This window comes from Aspergillus tubingensis, assembly GCF_013340325.1.
Source record: "Aspergillus tubingensis WU-2223L DNA, scaffold_7, whole genome shotgun sequence".
NCBI classification, from domain to species: domain Eukaryota; kingdom Fungi; phylum Ascomycota; class Eurotiomycetes; order Eurotiales; family Aspergillaceae; genus Aspergillus; species Aspergillus tubingensis.
The window spans coordinates 466,100-486,446 of NW_023336281.1; the positions used below are offsets into that span (position 1 = coordinate 466,100).

A 20,347-nucleotide genomic window follows, 5' to 3' on the forward strand; every position below is an offset into this window, starting at 1 on the left:
TCCACATACCGTGGTCAGCACAATTCTGCGTGAGCATCGCCCTCGGCATAAAGTTGAGTCTGATAATCTGCTGGGGACGCTTCAGAAGGAGCGGGTGGCAAATGCGTCTATCCGTCTGATATACCACACCTCGCCTAGGTGCCTTCAGAGCGTGGACTGACCTTAGAGTGTCTTTCCTATTCGCCTCAGTTATAAGGCGGAACGCTTGCCTTTTCTGCAGGAAGCTCCTCGACTAAAAATACCCCGAATTTTGAGGTAAACCGCCAGATACAGGACTGAATTATCTGATGTAGCTAGGGATGACTTCTAGGAGGTGCCACCGCCACATTTGTCAGGTTTCCTAAGGTGATCGAGAGAATTGATTCACATATTCAATTTCCCCTCTGGGAGCCAAAGATGGCCTGATTCGGTTAGTGTACGAATACCAGAGCTGAGAAGTTTTCTGGGCTCGGGCTTGAATGACCCGTACGGTTTTATTCCCAGGTACATAAGAATGTAACTGGAAAGTTAGGGATAGAACCTTGTGCTAAGAGACTAACTCGTAGAAAGTGGGTAACTATTGCATGGGTCTTGTGGGGAAGCGGTCGGGCTACAACATCTGCCGTTTCTTCCCTTTTAGGCAAAATCGCCAACCCTATAAATATAAGGATAAAATTAGGTTTTCTCTCGTTGATATCCTTCTCTTGCCCCCACTTGCTCCATTAGCGAGAAAATAGCAAAATGGGTACCTAGGACTTTGTTTGGGAAAGATGAGAATAAGATATTGACAGTGGAGAAGCAGAGTAGAAATAAGTTGAACAACTAGTCATACGAGTCCTACCGTGCAAGGCAGTATGGGTCTTCTGCTTGATTATCAGGCTACTCATCTCTCACATCGGACATTAGCCGTGGTTATCACACAAGAATGTAATAAGTCTTCCCATAACTCGCATGCCTGGACAACAGAGGTAATATGGGGAAGCGATACAGCCACACAGGCCTTGCTACCTATCAGAATTTCGGACACTTTGTGACGGGGAATCATACCTGCGATTTGTCCATAAAGTTTCTATGGGGATTCTCATGTGACTGAACAGATCATGTTAGGTCATGAAAGGCTAACGATTTATTGAGATAGCTTTGTGCAAGCCCACATTAGTAATTGACTCTGCTGAGTTCTGAACCATTTGTATTTTACGTAGTGAAGGCCATCATATTCTGGGTACTTATATAAGACATCGGTTAAATACTAGCATCTCTATGTTCGTTCAAGGATATTGTACATCACGCTGAAGCGAAGCACGTGTTCTAGGATTGACTCTTTTTCCCCGGCGGTCCTCTCAATTGCCACTTATTTTTTGTATCTTATGCTTTTTTTTCCTCCCACCGTTTCGCAGTAGCTTACACAAAGAACGGGCGCAAGCGGACACTGCTAGACTGGCCATTTGGCAAGATTGCCGTCTTTCCTATGGAGATCAGCTCACTCGGATGGCACATATTGTAGAGCAACATCTGCATGAACATGAGGACCCCGTCGAAGATGTAGAGAAAGACCTCGTGGCGGAGCAGGTAGCCGTTGTTCCCTTGAATATACTCAATAACGCGAAAGACTGACCGCGCCATAATAAGAAGACAGGCGGCGTACATCACTAGCAGGTTCTTTCGCCATGGAAGACCTGGGATAGTAAGCCGGGCAGCAGACTGGTTGCGCTGCATACGCCAAAGGAACACGGTAGCGGTGACTATGAACAGTCCAAAGAAGGCGATCTGGATGAACAGGCCGGCAATTACAACATCTTCACCCGTCCTCATCCCGTTCGCTCCGGTGACCATTATTCCGGCACCTGAATTCATTATAACGTCAGCATGCGCGTAACAGGACAGGCAGTGATACGTGAGCAAGGAAAAGTAGGATAAATTTAAAGGGAAAAGCAGATCAACCAAAGGCTTTTTCTTATGAAGAAACACAAGGAGCCATAGACTCACCGGCAGCTTGGACAAGGAAAGATATTACATCTCCGGAGACGAAGAATCTCGTCAACCATCGTGGTTTCACAATGGCATATTCTGGATGCTTAGTGATGAGAATAAGTCTCCCCAGCACCATATATATGGAAGCGGCGAACAAGGCAGGAGCAACGAGAATTAGAAGGCTTTGCAGTACATAAGGCCCCAAAGTCCAATTCGGTGTCTCATAATGTCCTAGAGCACGGCCAATGTATCCGACACACTCAACTAAAAGATATCAATCCATGATGGTCAGTTATCTAGTTCTCGAAGAGGCTCCACTCTCTCCACCCTTGAGGGTAATGAGAGAATTTGTGGGGATATGGACAGCATATTGCTCACAGTAGCCCCCTATAACATAAGGAATAAAGCACCAAGTGCGTGTACGCAGCATTTGAATCGTGTGAACCACCGAGCTTATGCCGAACAGAATCGTGAAGATCAAGGCCGCTGGTAATGAAGGATCATAGTGATAGTAGGTCCAAGTAGAGTCATCGTTGGACATGTTGAATGCTTTGCTTTCTGAATGGGATAGGTAATAGAAGAGGGTGTTGGTATTTCTGCTAGTCTAATGATCCCCCCTTTATAGTATTGGATTCAAAGGGCAAAAGAATCCTTCACACAGGGACCCGAGAATTCAATTGACCGTACTCGTATTATTTGTATCGCTCTAGGGAACTTTGGCGAAGGAATGGAAAGAGATATTTCTACGGATAGCTACAACTGACACGAACCAGGGAAATATATGCTGAAGAGTCTGTTGGGTCAATTTTTGGGTTGCTTCCACAAAACAAGCTTAAAAGGCACGTTCAATTCTGTGCCTTCTTTCCCTGATAAATTACGGTATCGTATTCGTATCTGGCATGTCTCTGGACACCTTTCTTACAAGCTCTACTCCACCCCACAATTGACCCTCGGATCGTTTAACCAGCCTTGTTGGTTGGTCCACAGTGGCTAGGGACGGTCTACCGCCACAATCCGAAATCCCACCTGGTGCATCCGGCGTAGACGAAGATGTGTACTCCATAATTTGATGTTGTTAGCAACGTCTGTCCAACCAATCAGGGTACCCTGCGTCAACTCTGTGTGGGTTAGTTCGGCGTGATGATAATGAAGTGCATTATACAAACATCAACTGCAAATGGCATGAAACTCAAGGCTGGATAAATCTGCTGCTAAGCATTGTTCACGGTATTTGAGGCACGATCTCCGCAGTCGTGACTTCAATCACATCACCATCAAATCCCTAACATCGGCATCCACTGTCTTCTATGAACCTGGTTTGTGACTTAGGTTGAGAATAGCTTGGCCTGAACGCTTTCTGAACATGAGCCCTCAAGATGCGCAGTCCCAGACACGGAACGATGATAGGCCCATGCTTTTGAGGCAGACGACCTGGTGTGACCTGTACCTGCGAATGATAACTGGTTTGCTGTAAGTAGTCCCTCGATTTACTTCATTTCTCCGCCCCCGCCTGGGCTGCTCTTTGTTCAGCCAATGGAAAGACATTGTGTGCAATGGATTGGAGATTATTCGTCCCTTCCTTCATTTAGTTTCGTACGTGAAGAATTTGGAGTCATCAATGGCTCGAACAGAAGTCCAGGTTAACATGTACTGGGAGCAGGACAAAAACGCTGTGGCCGATTAAGTTTTATTCTATAATAATTCTATAATGTAGCAAATCACGTAGAAGGGGATACCCGAGGGCTGAGGTTAAAGCTATTCTTGAATGACTGTTATCTCTGGATACATAGCTGGAGGTGATTTAGAAGCCATAAGACAAGGAAACGGTCACTTTATATATCTATGGATAGGGAGGAGGTGCCCCGCAGTATACAGGATATAGGGTACAGTATCATGCATATAAGAGAACAGTGTAGTTGCTATATGCCGAAAGCGCGCTCGGAACGCCGTTGGGGCGGATTCAGCCTTACCGCACGTGATAGTCCGGTACGGGAAGGGGTTGACCCCAAAGATGAAGATGGGAATGAGATCACCGACCGGCTCATGCCATCTCGCAAATGGTATTTTTTTTTTGTCTTTTCCCGCTTTTCTTTTCCCTCGCCGTTGGCTCTTGGCCTTGCCAGGATTTGCCATTGGTCGGTCTTCTACAATGCCATCGCGTCGGTCACATCGCAAGTCTCGTCATGGATGCATTGCCTGCAAAAGGCGAAGAGTCAAGGTACTGTCATGCTAGCTCCCCCTTGCCTCACTGCGCGTTCAGTATATGTTAGTTCAACCGTGTGTTGTAGCTCTGCTGTATTATATCCAGTCCCACGGTGTCTCACCAGTCTTCTTACTCACGTGCGCTTGCAGTGTGATGAGCGTCAGCCGGAATGCAGCAATTGTTTGAATCGCAGCACTGAATGTGTCTACGCTCCGAGGGATGAGTGCATGCAGCCTCCACAGACCGAGAACTCGTCTGGTCGCCGCAAATCACCCACTACGTCTTCGACTCCATCATCATTAGGCTGGATGGGCAGCAGCGATCCTCTTCCGCAAGCCCCCGAGCTAAATCTTAACAATATGGAACTGCTTTTGCAGTGGTGCTCTTCGACATACGCCACCATGGCCCACGACCAGCAGTTCGAAGATCTATACCGATGGGTGTTGCCAAAGGAGGGCTTAGAGTATCCATTTGTCCTGCACGGCTTACTAGCATTATCTGCTCTCCATATCGCTCGCACTAGCGATCCCGTCGCTAGGACCCGCTACTTCTCAATCGCATTGGAGCATCAAAACCGAGCACTCGCTTTATTCCGACCTGTCCTTCCTTCCATCAGCCGTGAAAATAGCCACCCCATCTTCTTATTTGCCAGTTTACTTCTGCAATTGGCGTTCGCCATTCCTCCTTGTTCTCCGCTCATGGCGAACCACGACTCTGTACAGGACCTCATCCAGGCATTTACACTATGCAGAGGGCTTCGAGAGATTCTGGGCGCATCATGGAACTGGGTCAGAGAAGGGAAGTTGGCGGATGTGTTCACCCAAGTGGATGACACCAAACATTGGCCTCTACCCGAAACCGTTGAGGTTGCCCTATCCCAGCTGAAGTCACTCAATGAGACTCGGGGCGGACAATTTGGGGACCATGACGTGGACTGCTACGATACGGCTATCAGTCATTTGAAAGACATGATGGAGATCTACCAAGATAAGCCGCGCCGTGTCGAATTGGCCCTGCGGTGGCCTTTCGGCCTTGAATCCAGATACCTGAAGCTTCTTAAAGAGAATGACCCAATGGCACTAGTGATACTAGCTCATTATTGCCTTGTACTTCATCATTTCAGGCACCATTGGTGGATGGAGGGTTGGAGCTTACGCGTCGCGCGCAGTATTTGGGATCACCTGCATGAGTCCTGGCGACCATATGTGTCCTGGGTCGTAAACGAGGTGGGCTTAGAGGTGTGAACGTGATTAGACCCACACAGGTGCTTCATCTCTTAACTTGTTCTCAATATTGCTTTGGGAAACCCCAAAATTTAAGCCTCAACTGCAGCTCGTGTGTCTGGGTCAGCATTGGGCTTCTAATGACCTGGGCCATGGTGAGTGACTCGCCTATGTGATGCCGTTTCTGGCAGTGTACAACTGCCCTGGATCCCTAGTCCAGGAGCTGTTCACGTTTTGGGCAATTCAACGTAAAGAGCACCTTGGTCCCAGAGAGTCACTAACCGCAAAATGTATGCAATTCCAGCATGGTTGACCATGACGGAAAATGGCAACCTTATATAACAAACCGCTCTCCCCCGGGGTCCCGGTCATGCACTAACTTTGATCGGAACTTCAACTCCATTGGTCTGCCATTTTTTGAAGTCACGGACAGTCCTGAGTCGGTCGCCAGATTCTCTCCCTGCTAAGGGAAAGGAGACAGTGTTGGTTTACCCTGCAAATGTCTTTTGACGGGTGAGCATGCGGGAGGACTCGGCCAGAAACAAACTCCTCCTTACCTCTGCACATGTGGCAATGCCAATAGTCTTTCATCTGGGTAGGGGCCTTTCAACACTCACCTTTTCGTGGCTTTGGAAACAGCCTTCCCGCTTCCTCTTCGCCGCCTTTACTTGATTACCCATTATCCGGGAATCGGCAACATACTATTCTTTGCGAATCATTGTCTCTGGGTGGACTTGCGCCAGCCATTTCTGGCTTTCCGTTCATAAGCCTGCTCCCATTATTGATTGTTCTCGTCCAAATTCCAGCCATGACTAGAGCGATTCATGATGCCCCGTTAGCCTATACTGCTCGACACCATATCTCACGTCCGTAGCAACTGTTAGGCGGATTTGACGGACTTCTGATTTGAAAGGCTAATTTTTGCTGATCCGTCTTACCAGTGAGAAAAAAAAAAAAAAAAAAAAAAAAAAAAAAAAGGGAGGGGGGGGAAGGGAAAGCCTCAGATCAGCGATCTTGGCTTTCAGGTTGCTGTTTGAGTCGTTTTGACTGATCGAAGACCGTTATGCTAGAAACATTGATGAGTAACTGAATGAAGCGTTACCAAGTCGGTAATACAGAAGTGGTCGCAATGAGCGGTTCTATGGAAACCAACTAGGGAGAAGCACGGGAACCACTGCTCCTCAAAATTCGGCAGCCGATCATGGAAATATCCATTGTCATTATAGACCTTGAAAATTTGATGGAGAAGTAACATGGGCATGCAGAACTTTCTTAGAGAATGCTATGGTAAATATGAAGACTATCCTCTGGATTCAACGCGTAGATAGCCTAGCTGGGCATTTGAAGAACGACAAGATGCTTAGACCAAGACATTCGTGGGTCCCAACGTGCCTATGTTTCGATATCCCGAGATCTATTCGTAAGCCAATATCTTAATAATAACTCTTAAGCTGACACGCAATTATGGTGAGGCTTCTGAACCGAGACTCGAAGAACACTAACAATAATATCTTGAATAGAGAGTAATGTGGAAGAGTGACATCAATAGAGCTACAGATATTATGAATGCGAACAATATGTCCTATTTCCATAACATACTGGTTTTCCTCCAACCTAGGCCAAAAATGATACTGAACTTCAAAGGAATTATAGCACATGGTCTTTGCACATTGGCCCTGCATTTTACTTTCGGCTCCACGTGTAAGTCCAGAGAAGAGCTGGCGCGCAATTTTAAGCTTACATTTCGTAAGCACTATACCCGAATTCAAATACATGTAGGAAGACACTATACTCAGGGGGCGTTTAACCATGGAACTCACAATGGACTGCGTAAACCAACAAGACCCGCTTATGCGAAGATCCCTTGCCTCTATTCGTCAATTTTACTTATAAGAATGTACTATTAAGGTGTAGTAGCCTTTATGGTCTTGCTCGTCGCCACGCACAGAATCATTTCCGTTTCATATCTTGCCTCGTACAGGCAAGCTAGAGCACACATACTGTACAGTGCAGTTAGTGGGCTATGCACTCAGACCAGTAACCTAGCGGGCTCTCTTGCAGTATTCTGATACTCTAAGGAGAAGGAATACTGTCAGAAATATTTACTTTTTAGGTCGAAGAATGGTCCGAAATTAGATTGACCCACTTACTAGACAAGCCAACCAGGGCGAGCCCCGGTCCTACAGTCAAGCTTTGCCATGCCTAGATTGTGTGATCGGACGAATTAGGTGTAGAATAATAGAGTACAGATAAAGTTTTAAGCCATGATCCAAACATTAGGATTCAATACTCCACCAAATAGCCGCCTGGTCAGCTCGTATTCGTTAACTAATGATATTCTTGATACTATGTACTCCGTTCACGATTGCACAGCTCCACAGTATTCTAGGCGCTACTATATTCATAAACTCTTATTGCCAGCCATACCCCTTATTACTGTTTGGCGCTTCGTCACATTATTTATTTTTCTCTGACAGACCAGGACTTTTGCTTCGTATGTTCTCATTTTGTCAGCGGCAGTCCCTACTACATGACAACATTCATTTGGCAATTTCAGACACTCAGTATCCGAGGAGAAATATTGGCAAACTTCAATCCTACGAATCGCTCCTCAGACAGCAACGTCAATGGCTGATAGTAACGATGGGTACTCGCTCTACAACTACAAGCCAAGTGTAGCGGCTAGTGTTGTTTTTGCACTGGTATTCGGAATCAGCGCAGGTCTCCATGTGTGGCAAGCATTCATTAGAGCCAGGGCCTGGTTCTTCACGGCCTTTATTGTTGGGTCATTCAGTACGTTCGAGTTTATCCCTGGGAAAACACAGGAAGAGTTGGCGAGTTTGAAGATGAGAAATGATCCTTGACTAACGTAGGAACGGAAAAAATAGTGATGACATTCGGATACATAAGCCGCGCCGTCTCTGCCACAGACCCCAATAGCCTCGGCCCCTACATCAGTCAATCCCTGTTGATTCTGCTCCCACCCTCACTCTACGCCGCCACTATTTACATGTGCTACGGACGAATTGTGAGGTGCACCCAACGACCAGAACTTTCTATAATCGCTCCGACAAAAGTGACCAAACTCTTTGTCATTGGGGATGTCCTCGCCTTCCTCCTACAGTGCAGCGGTGGAGGGATGATGGCGATAAACGGCCTGGGCGACATCGGTCAGAAGATTCTCGTCTTTGGCCTATTTATACAACTGCTCTTCTTCGGGTTCTTCTTATACGTGTCGGTCAAGTTCTCATTGCGGATCCGCAGCAGCCCGACCAGGGTGCCAGGTGGGCCGTGGAGGAATCTGCTCTACATCCTCTATATCATGGCCGCCCTCATCATCTTCAGATGTGTTTATCGAATTGTTGAGTTTCTGCAAGGTCATGACGGCTACCTTGTTTCGCATGAGATATATATGTATCTGTTCGATACCATCCCGATGCTGCTCGTGCAAGTTATCTTCCACCGATGGAAGCCGTACAACATGCTCTCGATGACCGAGACTGATTTAGGATGCGGTGAAAGCTACGTGAATCTCCAGGGGCTACGCTAGGGAAAGGGGTTGTTGGCCTTCCCTTGGTTATTTTGGAACCTCGTGGCGCGGAGATCGAGTATCTTGCCAATTTCGCATGCCATGATGGGTTGGCCATAGCTGCCGTCTTGAGTCCTAAGGGCCGTTCTAAAGAGAATAAAGGGTCGGTGCATTTCTTCTTCTGTACAAGTGAACTCTGCCTGCCTGTTAGAAGTCGCGTCGATGAACCAGGAGGTTACCTTGTAAAATGGAGATATGTATCATAGTGTTAGATAGCGTCCAAATTCGATCGGCTTCGAGGCACACATACTACCTTAGATCCTCTCAGTCGTGACCTACTTCGTGCCCTATTTTCTACTTTTATATGTCATGTTTAGCTATTCTTATATTAATTTACCTTTCTTTCGATTTCCTTTTAAGACCCTGTCCGATACGGTTTCCCCTCAAGCATTTTCTGCTGGACAAACCAAGGTCACTTACATTAAAATAACTCAATTCCCAACACTCGCCACCCCTATCTATACATTCTCCTCCTCTCATCAATCCCCGTCGTTCTAGACTAGACATGAAGCCCTGGTTAAAACGCCGCAAGTGCGGGTCGGGCTCGGGTGTTTCCGCCTGGCTCTCCTCGTATTCGTACGCTAAAGAAGACCAGAATCTTGTCAGTGTAAAGAAGCTGGCTATTTTGCCGATTAAGGAAATACTTCCCGCTGGGTCGATGCCCCACTACTCCCGAAAGATATTTGTCACAGACATAACGCAGAATTTTGGATGGGATTCGTCCGAGTGGCAATGTTTGTGGGCTCAGCATACCATTGGAGGACATCGATAATTAGAAGCAGGGGCAGGGACTGAATGGCCTGGCCTTCATTTGTAGCCAGGTCCGTTACTGAGATGTAGGAGATGAAAACCCAGTGAGAATCATTATCAGGACCTATCGCGCGGCCGTATAACAGAGCCAACATACAATATTTTGATTGGCATGCCATATCAACATCCCTCACATCTCGTTTTTTTCTGGTTGAATGTTTTTTCTTTCTTTCTTCTTTTCTTTTCTTTTCTTTTCTTTTCTTTTTTTTTTTTTTTTTTTTTTTTTTTTTTTTTTTTTTTTTTTTTTTTTTTTTTTTTTTTTTTTTTCCTTGATGGGAAAACATACACGGCGTTGGACTATAATGACTATAACCTGAAATCTCGTGTACGAATTTTAACTGGCTTCACAAGTCAAGTCCAACAACTCCTATCACGCATACCATTTATCTCAACCTCACTATCTGTTTCATTTCATTCTCACGTTCCCTCCCAACCCCCAACACCGCCCATATCATTTTCCGGTTTCAAACTATGAGCCCTAACAAACAGCGTAACCACCAACGCCAACCCCGCAAAAGCAACATACATAACCCAGACCATCCGCAGCGCCCGAAAACACGTCCCTCTGACAGCAACTTGTTCACTTTCCTCGAGACCACTAATCTTCTCCACATTCGACGCCGCATGGTCCCCATTAAACTCCCTCGCCAGCGCATTGTCACCACAAAGTCTATCGGCCAGTGCTCCTTAGCAGCCGTCGTCTTGTTCTGGAACACCACACCCCCAACTACTACTGCTATCGAGGTGACAAGCGAGCGGACGATGCCCATTGTTGCCGATGACCAGGGGTAGATTACATCGCCGAGGTCGAGGGCGAGGAGGATCATCAGTACGGGGCCGAGAATTCAGAGGATGCCGGTTCAGTCGATGGCTTTTAGGCCAATCGTTCGGGGTGTTCGGGGATTGAGGACGTGAAGGTAGAGAAGGAGGACGGCGAAGTCGAGGGCGCCGATGGGTACTGTTATCAGTTAGCTGTGGGTTGGTGGGTAAACAAGTGGGTGTAGACGTACAGTTGATCCAGAAACACCATCGCCAGCTGAGTTTCGTAAGAGATACACCACCGAGGACAGGTCCTACTGCGCTTCCAACCGCCCATACTAATGATGTGATGGCAAGATATAGACCCCTGTCTCATAGTGAAAATAGGTTGTTAATGATTATATCGACCATGATACTCATGCCTGGGCCACCAAGGCCCTGGAATACTCGGCCGGCGAGGACGTCCACATTCGGTGCTGCGGCGCACAGCTCACTACCCCCGGGAAATATAGCCATTGCGATCAGAATCACTGGCATCCGGCCCCATACGTCGGCGACGGTGCCTAGTATGTTACAGCGGCGTGTGCGAGAGTGTATGCGCCACCTATCCACGTGTAGCCGGTGGCGGAGTGGATTGTGCCTACTATAGCAGGGGTGGCGGTGGTGATGTTAGTGAGGTCAAGAGTAGAGGGAGAGCATTGTGCATGTTATGGTTGTTTTAGTGTTGATGGGTTGATTTATGTTCGGGGGAAGGTCAGTTGGCTGATCATTGTTAGCTGTAGATAGTTGTGGTTTGCTGGTAACATAAGGGCTGTCGGTGTTGTTCTGGGTCGTGGATACAGGTGCGGTTTCCATCTCCTGAGTTTTCGTTGTGAATGTCCTGGTATGAAAGGTGGTCAAGGGAGCTTAACGATACAGGCTAGAACTATGAAAGATCGTGGTTAGATAGAAGTGGTTAATGAAGTGTTGACGGGCGAACGAGCGAGGATTTGAATCCTTCTTTGTTCATTGCTGGACATATCAAGGACTACTGCATATAGGTAGAACTTGAAGCAACTTCATGAATGCGGTCGGACTTCTCATTTTACATGCGAGGAATCTAGAATCATCGACATATGTATAATTGAAAAATTCTGGACGTTGCTGGTTATATGGAGAGGCTTCACAAAGAAAGGAATATATATGTTCATAAAGTGTGTTAGAGCAACACAACACATCAGTAGAGATATGTACAGTCTAGTACAATCTATCTAAGTAAATCTATCGATCAAGCGATCTATCATAATCAATGATGATCATGAATACATGTACAACACCCTTACTCATCAAGGGCAAACCTATCCACGAAGCGGAAAGTGTAGAGTCCCTTCAAGACCTCCTTGGCGATGTTCTCGGTGGTCTCGCTCGAGCCAGTGTACACACCAGAGCGGGAGGTATCAATACCAGCGTTCTTAAGCGCAGCGCTACCGCTACCCACAGCAGCGACAGGCTTACCGTACCTGAAAGAGTCGACCAGGATCTGGTAAGGTCTAGCAGGAGGGTAGAGAGTAGAAGTGGCGGTAGAGTTCATCTGGTTGGCGAGGGAGGGAGAGGCAAAGAGGCTCTGGACACCATCGGCGATGATGAGAGCATCGAAGTCGATAGCGTCGGAGAGGGCGTAGGTGGTGTTGACACCATCGGCGTAGGCCTCGGTAACGATGTTCAGGTCGACTCCAGCAGCAGAGAACTGAGCGGCCATGGCCTGACCCTGCTTGATAGACTCGGGGTGGGAGTTGGAAGCGAGGAATCCAACCTGCAGACCTTCGATGCTGAGGAGGGGCTTGCCGAAGGTGCCGACGTTGGAGGTCTTGTTGGAGGTGTAGTAGGTAGGGTTGGGGGAGGGCTCGTCGAGACCAAGACCACGGGCGACACGGACGGCAAGGTTGTTGTTGACCATGTTCAGCTGGTTGACAACGTTCTTACGAACGTGAGGGCTGTTGACCTTGGAGTTCTCGAAGACAATGGCGTTGACAACCATCTGCTGCTCAGCGGGGATCAGAGAGTTCCAGAACATGGCGGGCTGGGACCAGTGGTCGTGGAAGGTCGGGCTGCGCTCGCGGATGAGGTGGCCAGAGGCGTAGCGGTAAGGGGAGGTGAAGAAGCCGTGACCGTGGGTCTGGTTGGCTTGCATGGGGTAGCCATTGCTCATGGTGTTGGGGGTGTAGGCCCAGTTGTTGGTAGGGATCTGCTGCTGACCGAAGCCGTCACGGTTGTTGTTGTGAACGGGCTTGCGAGGACGGTTGACGGGGATTTGCTCGAAGTTGGGACCACCGTGACGCGTCAACTGGGTGTCCAGGTAGGAGAACAGACGGCCTTGCAGCAGGGGGTCATCGGTGAAGTCAATGCCAGGAACGACGTGACCGGGTTGGAACTGCGAAAGTTAGATTGTGTCTGGTCATTATAGTTTGGGGATACATACACCAGCCTGTTCAACTTCAGCAAAGTAGTTGGTGGGGTTGGCGTTGAGCTCCATCATTCCGAGAGGAGTATAAGGGACAACCTCCTCAGGGACCAGCTTGGTGGGGTCCAGAAGGTCGAAACCAAACCGGAGCATGTCGGCTTCGTCCATGATCTGGGCTTGCAGCTAGAGGATTGTCAGCGACCGAAACTACGAGTGAAAGGGAGGACGATTGGGGACTAACCTCATATTTGGGGTAGTGACCGTTGGCGATCGCATTGTACAAATCCTGACGGTGGTAGTCGCTGTTCTTACCAGCAGCAGCCTGAGCTTCATCCCACACCAGACTGGCAACACCCTGCTGGGACTTCCAGCGGTAGCGAACCACCTTGGAAGTGCCATTGGCAGCGACAAAGCGGAAGCTGTGGACACCGTATCCATTCATGTGGCGGAAAGAACGAGGAATACCGTTACCAGACATCAGCCACAAGGCACTGTGGAGGGCAGTGCTCTGCTGGCTGAAGAAGTCCCAAGCGGAAGTGTGAGCAGTCGCGGCCTGAGGGATCTCATTGTTGGGCATAGGCTTGATAGCGTGAACAAGATCGGGGAACTGGATGGCATCCTGGATGAAGAAGGGGGCAAAGTTGATTCCGACGATGTCTAGAAGAGACATAATTGTTAGCATGTACAACAATCATTGTTATGTTGTGATATAGAGCATACCATAGTTACCCTCGTCAGTGTAGAACCGACAAGCATGACCGTGAACATCACGCGCGGTATCAACACTTCCACGGAAACCGACAACAGTAGAGAAGCGACAGAACATCGGAGTCTCCTTTTCATTGGCACTCAAGAAATCGGCAGCCGTGACGTTGGACCAGTCGGCATAGGACTTGAAAGTACCGTATGCACCAGCACCACGGGCGTGGACGACACGCTCGGGGACCTAATTGAATAAGAAAACATCGTCAATTGATTGTTACACACGGTGGCAGCTACTATACTTACACGCTCATGGTCGAACCGTTGGAGCTTCTGTCGGAAGATAAAGTCCTCCAACAGGGTAGGTCCACGGCGACCGGCCTTGAGACTGTACTGGTCGGAGATCGGAGTCCCAAAGTCGGTAGTCATGTAGCTACCAGTGTCATTGACATAGAGAGTGTTGTCAATGGTCTGTTCCGTGACCTCAATGGTATCGCCAGCATTGTCCTGCTCCTGGGTGAAACTCATTTCACCCGACAGGTATGGGCATTGAGCCCCAGCGATACCAGCAACAGCTGGCAAAAGCCAAAAATGACGCATGGCGGAGGAAACGAAGACGAAGAGAATTTAGAATGCTGGGATCTTCCGAGAAGCCTCACTAAGGGGAGTCCCCTCGGGTCCTTATATCGGCTTCCATGGCGAGGCCGGTAAACAGCCCACGCGTCTTAGTTAAGCTACGAATCCAGAATTTGAGTCGATTTACAGCCAAACGGTGTCGGGACTTGGTAATCCGGACCCTCCTGTTGGGGAGACGAAGGGGCTCCACCAGGGTCATGCAATGTTGATCACTCGATGTGATGAGACGAGGAACGCAATGGGCTCAATCAAGATAGATCACCACAACAAGTGACAAACTGGTACTCGGTGACAAGAACAAGTACCTTCTGCATGAGGCTAATCGGAAAGTACACCCACGTTGAGTTAGCACATGCGATTTCTATAGGCTACTAATGACTTCGCGTCATACCAATTTCGGAGATTTAGTGTTGTGCCTGCTGCAAGCCGAATAGAAATGCGCTGAGAGCGGGTGGCTTGCAGGCATGCCAAGGCCGTGGGTTAGGCGTGGGTTACTTCAGCAAGCGGTTCTGGACACGCGCTGCTTGGTAAGAGGCCAAGCCGATGAACATCATCATCTCCACCGACTTGGTTTCAAGAGGTTAGGGCTGGTGGCCCGATTGGTGCGGCTGCTTGGTAATCCCCGGAATCTGGATCGTTCCGCCGGTTCCATAGCCAGACCAGCTACCCAGACACCTCTATCTACATGTTGCGAACGAGGTTTCTGCACGTTTCTGAGCTCTGGACCTCTCCCAGTTATTAATCGGTCATCATCCCATGCCTTTAACCTAGTGCGTCATCGAGGGTGGGAGGATCGCCGATGGAAAGATGACAATTGTCAGAGAAAGGGCTGGTCAGGTCATCACCCGCCCACGTGATCGGGTCTGGAGCAGTGGGGGGTAAACGATGAATAATAACTGCTACTAATCAATGAATGTCGCTAATGAAGGGAACCCCCAGAGTTATGCAGAGGGTAGTTCGCTACGAGTGTCTTCACTAAACCTCCTTTGTAATACGGCCAGCCTGGAGGCATCTAGTTAGTCTACCATGACGCGCGACGTCGCACGGTCCTTCACTAGAGCACCAATCTGGCTCGAACTCTCTCAAATCCTCGATGCTGGCTGGCTCTCTCCCCGCACTTGCCACTCTTAGTCAGTTGCAGTTCTGCATCTCTGGCACCACCCAAACTTCCTCAATTCTCCAATCGTTCTGGCTACAATCCCTTGACTCAGCAGCCGATGACCAAGCACCTCCCCGGATTTGTAGATCCTTGCGGGGTGAGTAATCCGGCGAATTCGAGCTGCCGCAATCCGGGTGCTACGAGGGCGTGTGACCGGGCCATTTCGGGCCAGACAGAGAGGGGTTGATGAGGGGAAAGTGCAGAGGGGAAACCCTATATAAGGTGCATCCCAGGGACAGGCAAGGGTGTGACTGGAAAAGTTTATCGTGGCATCATCATTCTTGTCTGAGAACCATCATCCATCCCATCAGACATCTGCCATAGATATCACATCTCCGCATATCCACATCTAATATCCAACCATGGCCGAGGCTAAGTGTCCTTTTAGCCAAAGCAGGTCTAACGCCAACGTTGCTGGTGGAGGCACCCGCAACACTGACTGGTGGCCTGATCAGTTGAACCTGGGCATTCTTCGCCAGCATGCCCCGGCATCCAACCCTTACGAGCGGGACTTCGACTACACCGCCGCTTTCAATAGCCTCGACTACTATGCCGTCAAGAAAGACCTTCATGCCTTGATGACCGATTCGCAAGACTGGTGGCCTGCTGATTTCGGTCACTACGGCGGCTTGTTCATCCGCATGGCATGGCACAGTGCCGGTACCTACCGGGTCTTCGATGGCCGCGGTGGTGGAGGTCAGGGTCAACAACGGTTCGCTCCTCTCAACAGCTGGCCTGACAATGCTAGCTTGGACAAGGCTCGTCGCTTGCTGTGGCCTATCAAGCAGAAGTACGGAGCAAAGATTTCCTGGGCGGACCTGATGCTGCTGGCCGGTAATGTGGCCCTGGAGTCGATGGGCTTCAAAACATATGGATTTTCCGGTGGTCGTGCAGACACATGGGAGGCGGACGAGTCGGTCTACTGGGGAGGTGAGTCAACCTGGATGGGTAACGACGTACGTTACTCCGATGGCTTCCCGGGAGTCACCAAGCATGGTGCGCTCTCTGGGGACGAACCACCCCATCGCAACATTCACACCCGCGACCTGGAGAAGCCGCTGGCTGCATCGCACATGGGTTTGATCTACGTTAATCCCGAGGGTCCCGATGGCAACCCAGACCCGGTTGCCGCCGCACGCGACATCCGCACCACCTTCGGTCGCATGGGAATGAACGACGAAGAGACGGTCGCCCTGATCGCTGGTGGCCACAGTTTTGGCAAGACACACGGTGCCGCTCCATCTGATAATGTCGATGTTGAACCCGCTGCTGCTGGTCTCGAAAACCAAGGGTTGGGCTGGTCCAACCGCTACCAGTCCGGCAAAGGGCCACACGCCATCACCAGCGGTATCGAAGTGACCTGGACCAAGACTCCCACCAAGTGGAGCCATGCGTTCCTCGAATACTTGTTCCGCTTTGACTGGGAACTCACCAAGAGTCCTGCGGGCGCCAACCAGTGGCAGGCCAAGAACACCGAGGCCATCATTCCCGATGCCTATGACCCCTCCAAGAAGCACCTCCCTAAGATGCTGACAACCGATTTGTCGCTCCGTTACGATCCAACCTACGAGAAGATCTCCCGGCGCTTCTTGGAAAACCCTGACCAGTTCGCCGATGCTTTCTCTCGCGCTTGGTTCAAGCTTCTCCACCGTGACATGGGTCCCCGAACCCGGTACATTGGGCCTGAGGCACCAACCGAGGATCTGATCTGGCAGGATCCCATCCCGGCTGTCAACCACACTCTGGTTGATGCAAACGATATTGCTGCTCTGAAGCGCACTATCCTTGACACTGGATTAGACAAGTCCAAGTTTGTGTCCACAGCCTGGGCCTCCGCGTCGACCTTCCGCGGTACCGACAAGCGCGGTGGTGCGAATGGTGCCCGCATCCGCCTGACACCCCAGCGCCAGTGGGAGGTCAATAACCAGCCATGGCTGGAGGAGACCTTGTCCGCTCTCGAGAAGATCCAGAAGGACTTTAACGACCGGAATTCCTCAACTGGAAAGAAGATCTCCCTCGCCGATCTCATCGTCCTGGCTGGTTGCGCGGCTATTGAAAAGGCTGCGCAAGAGGCTGGCCAATCGATCACCGTTCCCTTCACCCCCGGCCGGATGGATGCCAGTCAAGAGCAGACCGAGGTGGAATCTTTCTCTCACCTCGAGCCTGTGGCTGATGGATTCCGCAACTATGGAAAGTCCTCGTCTCGGGTGCGCGCTGAACACTATCTCGTCGACAAGGCACACCTGTTGACGCTCACTGCGCCCGAGATGACCGTCCTGGTGGGTGGCCTGCGCGTCCTGAACACCAACTACGATGGATCGAAGCATGGTGTCTTCACCTCCACTCCTGGTCGCTTGACGAATGATTTCTTCACCAACGTCCTTGACATGAACACGGCCTGGAAGGCTAAGGATGGTGGTCGCGATCTGTACGAGGGTACGGATCGTAAGACGGGTCAGCCAAAGTGGACGGCGACACGGGCGGATCTGGTCTTTGGCTCGCATGCTGAGCTGCGCGCTCTGGCTGAGGTCTATGGCAGCTCGGATGGACAGGAAAAGTTTGTCAAGGACTTTGTTACCGCTTGGGATAAGGTCATGAATCTGGACCGGTTTGACCTGAAGACCTCGGGTATTGCACGCTCCAAGCTGTGAATAGTGCTTGCATCCGTTCAAATTGATTTAGTTAGCATGAGTAATGAAATAGTTAATGAATGACTCTTGGATCTCACCGTTTTTAATTGGTCAAACTTACCTTATCCAATGATGTTTTTAATGTAAATGAGTGCCATGTAGAGCTACTTTCATCCTAAGGTTGCACAGGTGCGCCTTCCCACCGATACTCTGTTGTCCCGGCGGGTTTCCAACTGGGCAGGTCACAAGCCACTCTCGGGTTATATTGTCGAGCTGTCGAGCCGTCAAGAGACTGACCAGGCCGGCCTGTTGAGACAAAGCTCAGATTTCTTGATCTCAGCAGATGATAATAACCGCAAAAGCCATGACTCTCCATCTCCTTATTCTACTCCTCATCTCCCTCTTCGCAGCAGCCTTCTCCGTCTCGGAAGTGGACGTTGCAATCATCGGCGCAGGCTTATCCGGCCTCTCCGCAGCCAAGGACATCGCCGCCGCTGGTAAAACCTTTGCCATACTTGAAGCCCGCGATCGTGTCGGTGGTCGTGTCCTGAACGTCGAATTTCCTGGCGGTATCGTCGAGGAAGTTGGGGCCGAGTTCGTGGGTCCCACGCAGGACCGAGTCCTAGCACTTGCAGCTGAACTGGGGCTAGCTACCTATCCAACCTATAACACAGGAAATTGCACTTTCCTGAGAAACGGTACAATTACCAATTATACATGTGAATTGGGTAGTGCTAGTCTTCCGCCCTTAGCCACTGAGGCTTTAATCGAGGTGGGAACACTCCAGCAGCAGCTTAATGCCCTCGCCGCCGAAATCGATGTGCGGGCACCATGGGACCATCCTAACGCCTCTATGTGGGATACCATGACTCTGGGGACCTTCTTCGCCTCGCAGCTTACCTTGTCTGATGCGAAGTTTCTTCTCAATACATTCGTTACTGGGGTTTTGGCTACCGAGACTAATGAGCCCTCGCTACTTTATACGCTCGCTTATATTGCCGCAAGTGGGAATGAGACGGAGGTGGGAACTCTGGATCGGCTTATTGATGTGGTTGGGGGGGCTCAGGAGAGTCGGATAGTTGGCGGGACCCAGCTGATAGCGTTGAGGTTGGCGGATAGATTGGGATTAGAGAACATTCACCTTTGCAGTGCTGTTCGGAGAGTGGAACACAACAACGGGCAATACATGATTATCTCAAATGAGACTCGGATCATAGCAAAGCGAGTCATCATCGCAATGTCCCCTCCTATGGCCTCACGCATCTCCTACGACCCACCCCTCCCCCCGGCACGAGACCAACTCACTCAGCGCATGGGCATGGGATCAATAGGCAAAGCAATAGCGATTTATCCGACACCTTGGTGGCGTGAGCAGGGACTGAATGCGCAAGCACTTGCCGATACCGGCATCATCCACATAACTTTCGACAACACCCCGGTTGATGAATCCGTTGGTGCTATTATGGGGTTCATCGTTGGTGATGACATGAGACTAGTGGACAAGATGAACGAGACAGAGATTGAAACAGCAGTTATTGACAGCTTCGTGGGTATGTTTGGTCCACAAGCCGCGCATCCCGACCATGTTATTGTTCAGCGCTGGGACTGGGAGGAATATTCCCGCGGTGGACCAGTCGCTTTTGCGCCTCCTAGTGTGCTCACTGATTATGGTGAGTATTTGAGAGAGTCGGTGGGTGGGATTTACTTTGCTGGTACGGAGGCGTCATACTATTGGACTGGGTATATGGATGGGGCTGTTCGGTCGGGAGAACATGTGGCGGCGGAGGTGTTGAGATCTTTGGAGTGACCAGCTATTCTTAGTTCCTTTGCTCAGAGGGTATTGAGGTATTATTATTATAGGGAAGGGGGTCGCCTATATGGTCCTGGCGACGAATGACAGTTGCTGCTTTCATAACTTCATGGTAGTTTCATGGAACAGTCAAGTGGTGGTCGACTCCACAGTAATATTACTATGAACTTCCTCAAACAACCTCCAATTTGAGCAGGACCGAGAATATATATTGCTCCATATGATGTGAGCTAACACAACCAGCCGTTCTGACCATTGAGTCACATGACTACACAACTGTGATAAACTGTCCCGGACAAGTGCAGGAACCTAGAAAATCACCCTGTGAACTGAACGGAGTCCGCAAGGTTCTGCTTCAATCCCATTGCTCCGGCGATCTGTTCGATGGGGCGTAAGCTGGCCACTTTTATAGCCCGGGCGGCTCCGTATCAAATCA

At 49.7% G+C, this 20,347-nt stretch overlaps 6 protein-coding genes across 6 annotated transcripts; 4 read left to right on the forward strand and 2 right to left on the reverse strand.

Annotated features, from left to right (window-relative positions):
• Window positions 1-1,380: 1,380 nt before the first annotated feature.
• On the reverse strand, window positions 1,381-2,491 carry AtWU_05122 (RTA1 domain-containing protein; the record flags this gene model as incomplete). Its single annotated transcript, XM_035500232.1, has 3 exons — window positions 1,381-1,823; window positions 1,966-2,214; window positions 2,329-2,491. The coding sequence occupies 3 exons, from the start codon at window positions 2,489-2,491 to the stop codon at window positions 1,381-1,383; spliced, it is 855 nt and encodes a 284-aa protein (XP_035356125.1).
• Window positions 2,492-4,099: 1,608 nt separating this feature from the next.
• AtWU_05123 (Zn(II)2Cys6 transcription factor domain-containing protein) lies at window positions 4,100-5,397 on the forward strand (the record flags this gene model as incomplete). The annotated part of the gene is made up of 2 exons (XM_035500233.1): window positions 4,100-4,168; window positions 4,303-5,397. The coding sequence occupies 2 exons, from the start codon at window positions 4,100-4,102 to the stop codon at window positions 5,395-5,397; spliced, it is 1,164 nt and encodes a 387-aa protein (XP_035356126.1).
• Window positions 5,398-8,266: 2,869 nt separating this feature from the next.
• AtWU_05124 (RTA1 domain-containing protein) lies at window positions 8,267-8,926 on the forward strand (the record flags this gene model as incomplete). Its single annotated transcript, XM_035500234.1, has 1 exon — window positions 8,267-8,926. The coding sequence occupies one exon, from the start codon at window positions 8,267-8,269 to the stop codon at window positions 8,924-8,926; it is 660 nt and encodes a 219-aa protein (XP_035356127.1).
• A 2,926-nt stretch (window positions 8,927-11,852) lies between these two features.
• On the reverse strand, window positions 11,853-14,276 carry AtWU_05125 (catalase R; the record flags this gene model as incomplete). The annotated part of the gene is made up of 5 exons (XM_035500235.1): window positions 11,853-12,944; window positions 12,993-13,157; window positions 13,216-13,631; window positions 13,695-13,920; window positions 13,983-14,276. The coding sequence occupies 5 exons, from the start codon at window positions 14,274-14,276 to the stop codon at window positions 11,853-11,855; spliced, it is 2,193 nt and encodes a 730-aa protein (XP_035356128.1).
• A 1,557-nt stretch (window positions 14,277-15,833) lies between these two features.
• AtWU_05126 (catalase/peroxidase) lies at window positions 15,834-18,122 on the forward strand (the record flags this gene model as incomplete). Its single annotated transcript, XM_035500236.1, has 1 exon — window positions 15,834-18,122. One exon carries the CDS (start codon window positions 15,834-15,836, stop codon window positions 18,120-18,122), a length of 2,289 nt encoding a protein of 762 aa, XP_035356129.1.
• A 343-nt stretch (window positions 18,123-18,465) lies between these two features.
• Window positions 18,466-19,908, forward strand: AtWU_05127 (flavin monoamine oxidase family protein; the record flags this gene model as incomplete). Its single annotated transcript, XM_035500237.1, has 1 exon — window positions 18,466-19,908. The coding sequence occupies one exon, from the start codon at window positions 18,466-18,468 to the stop codon at window positions 19,906-19,908; it is 1,443 nt and encodes a 480-aa protein (XP_035356130.1).
• Window positions 19,909-20,347: the final 439 nt, after the last annotated feature.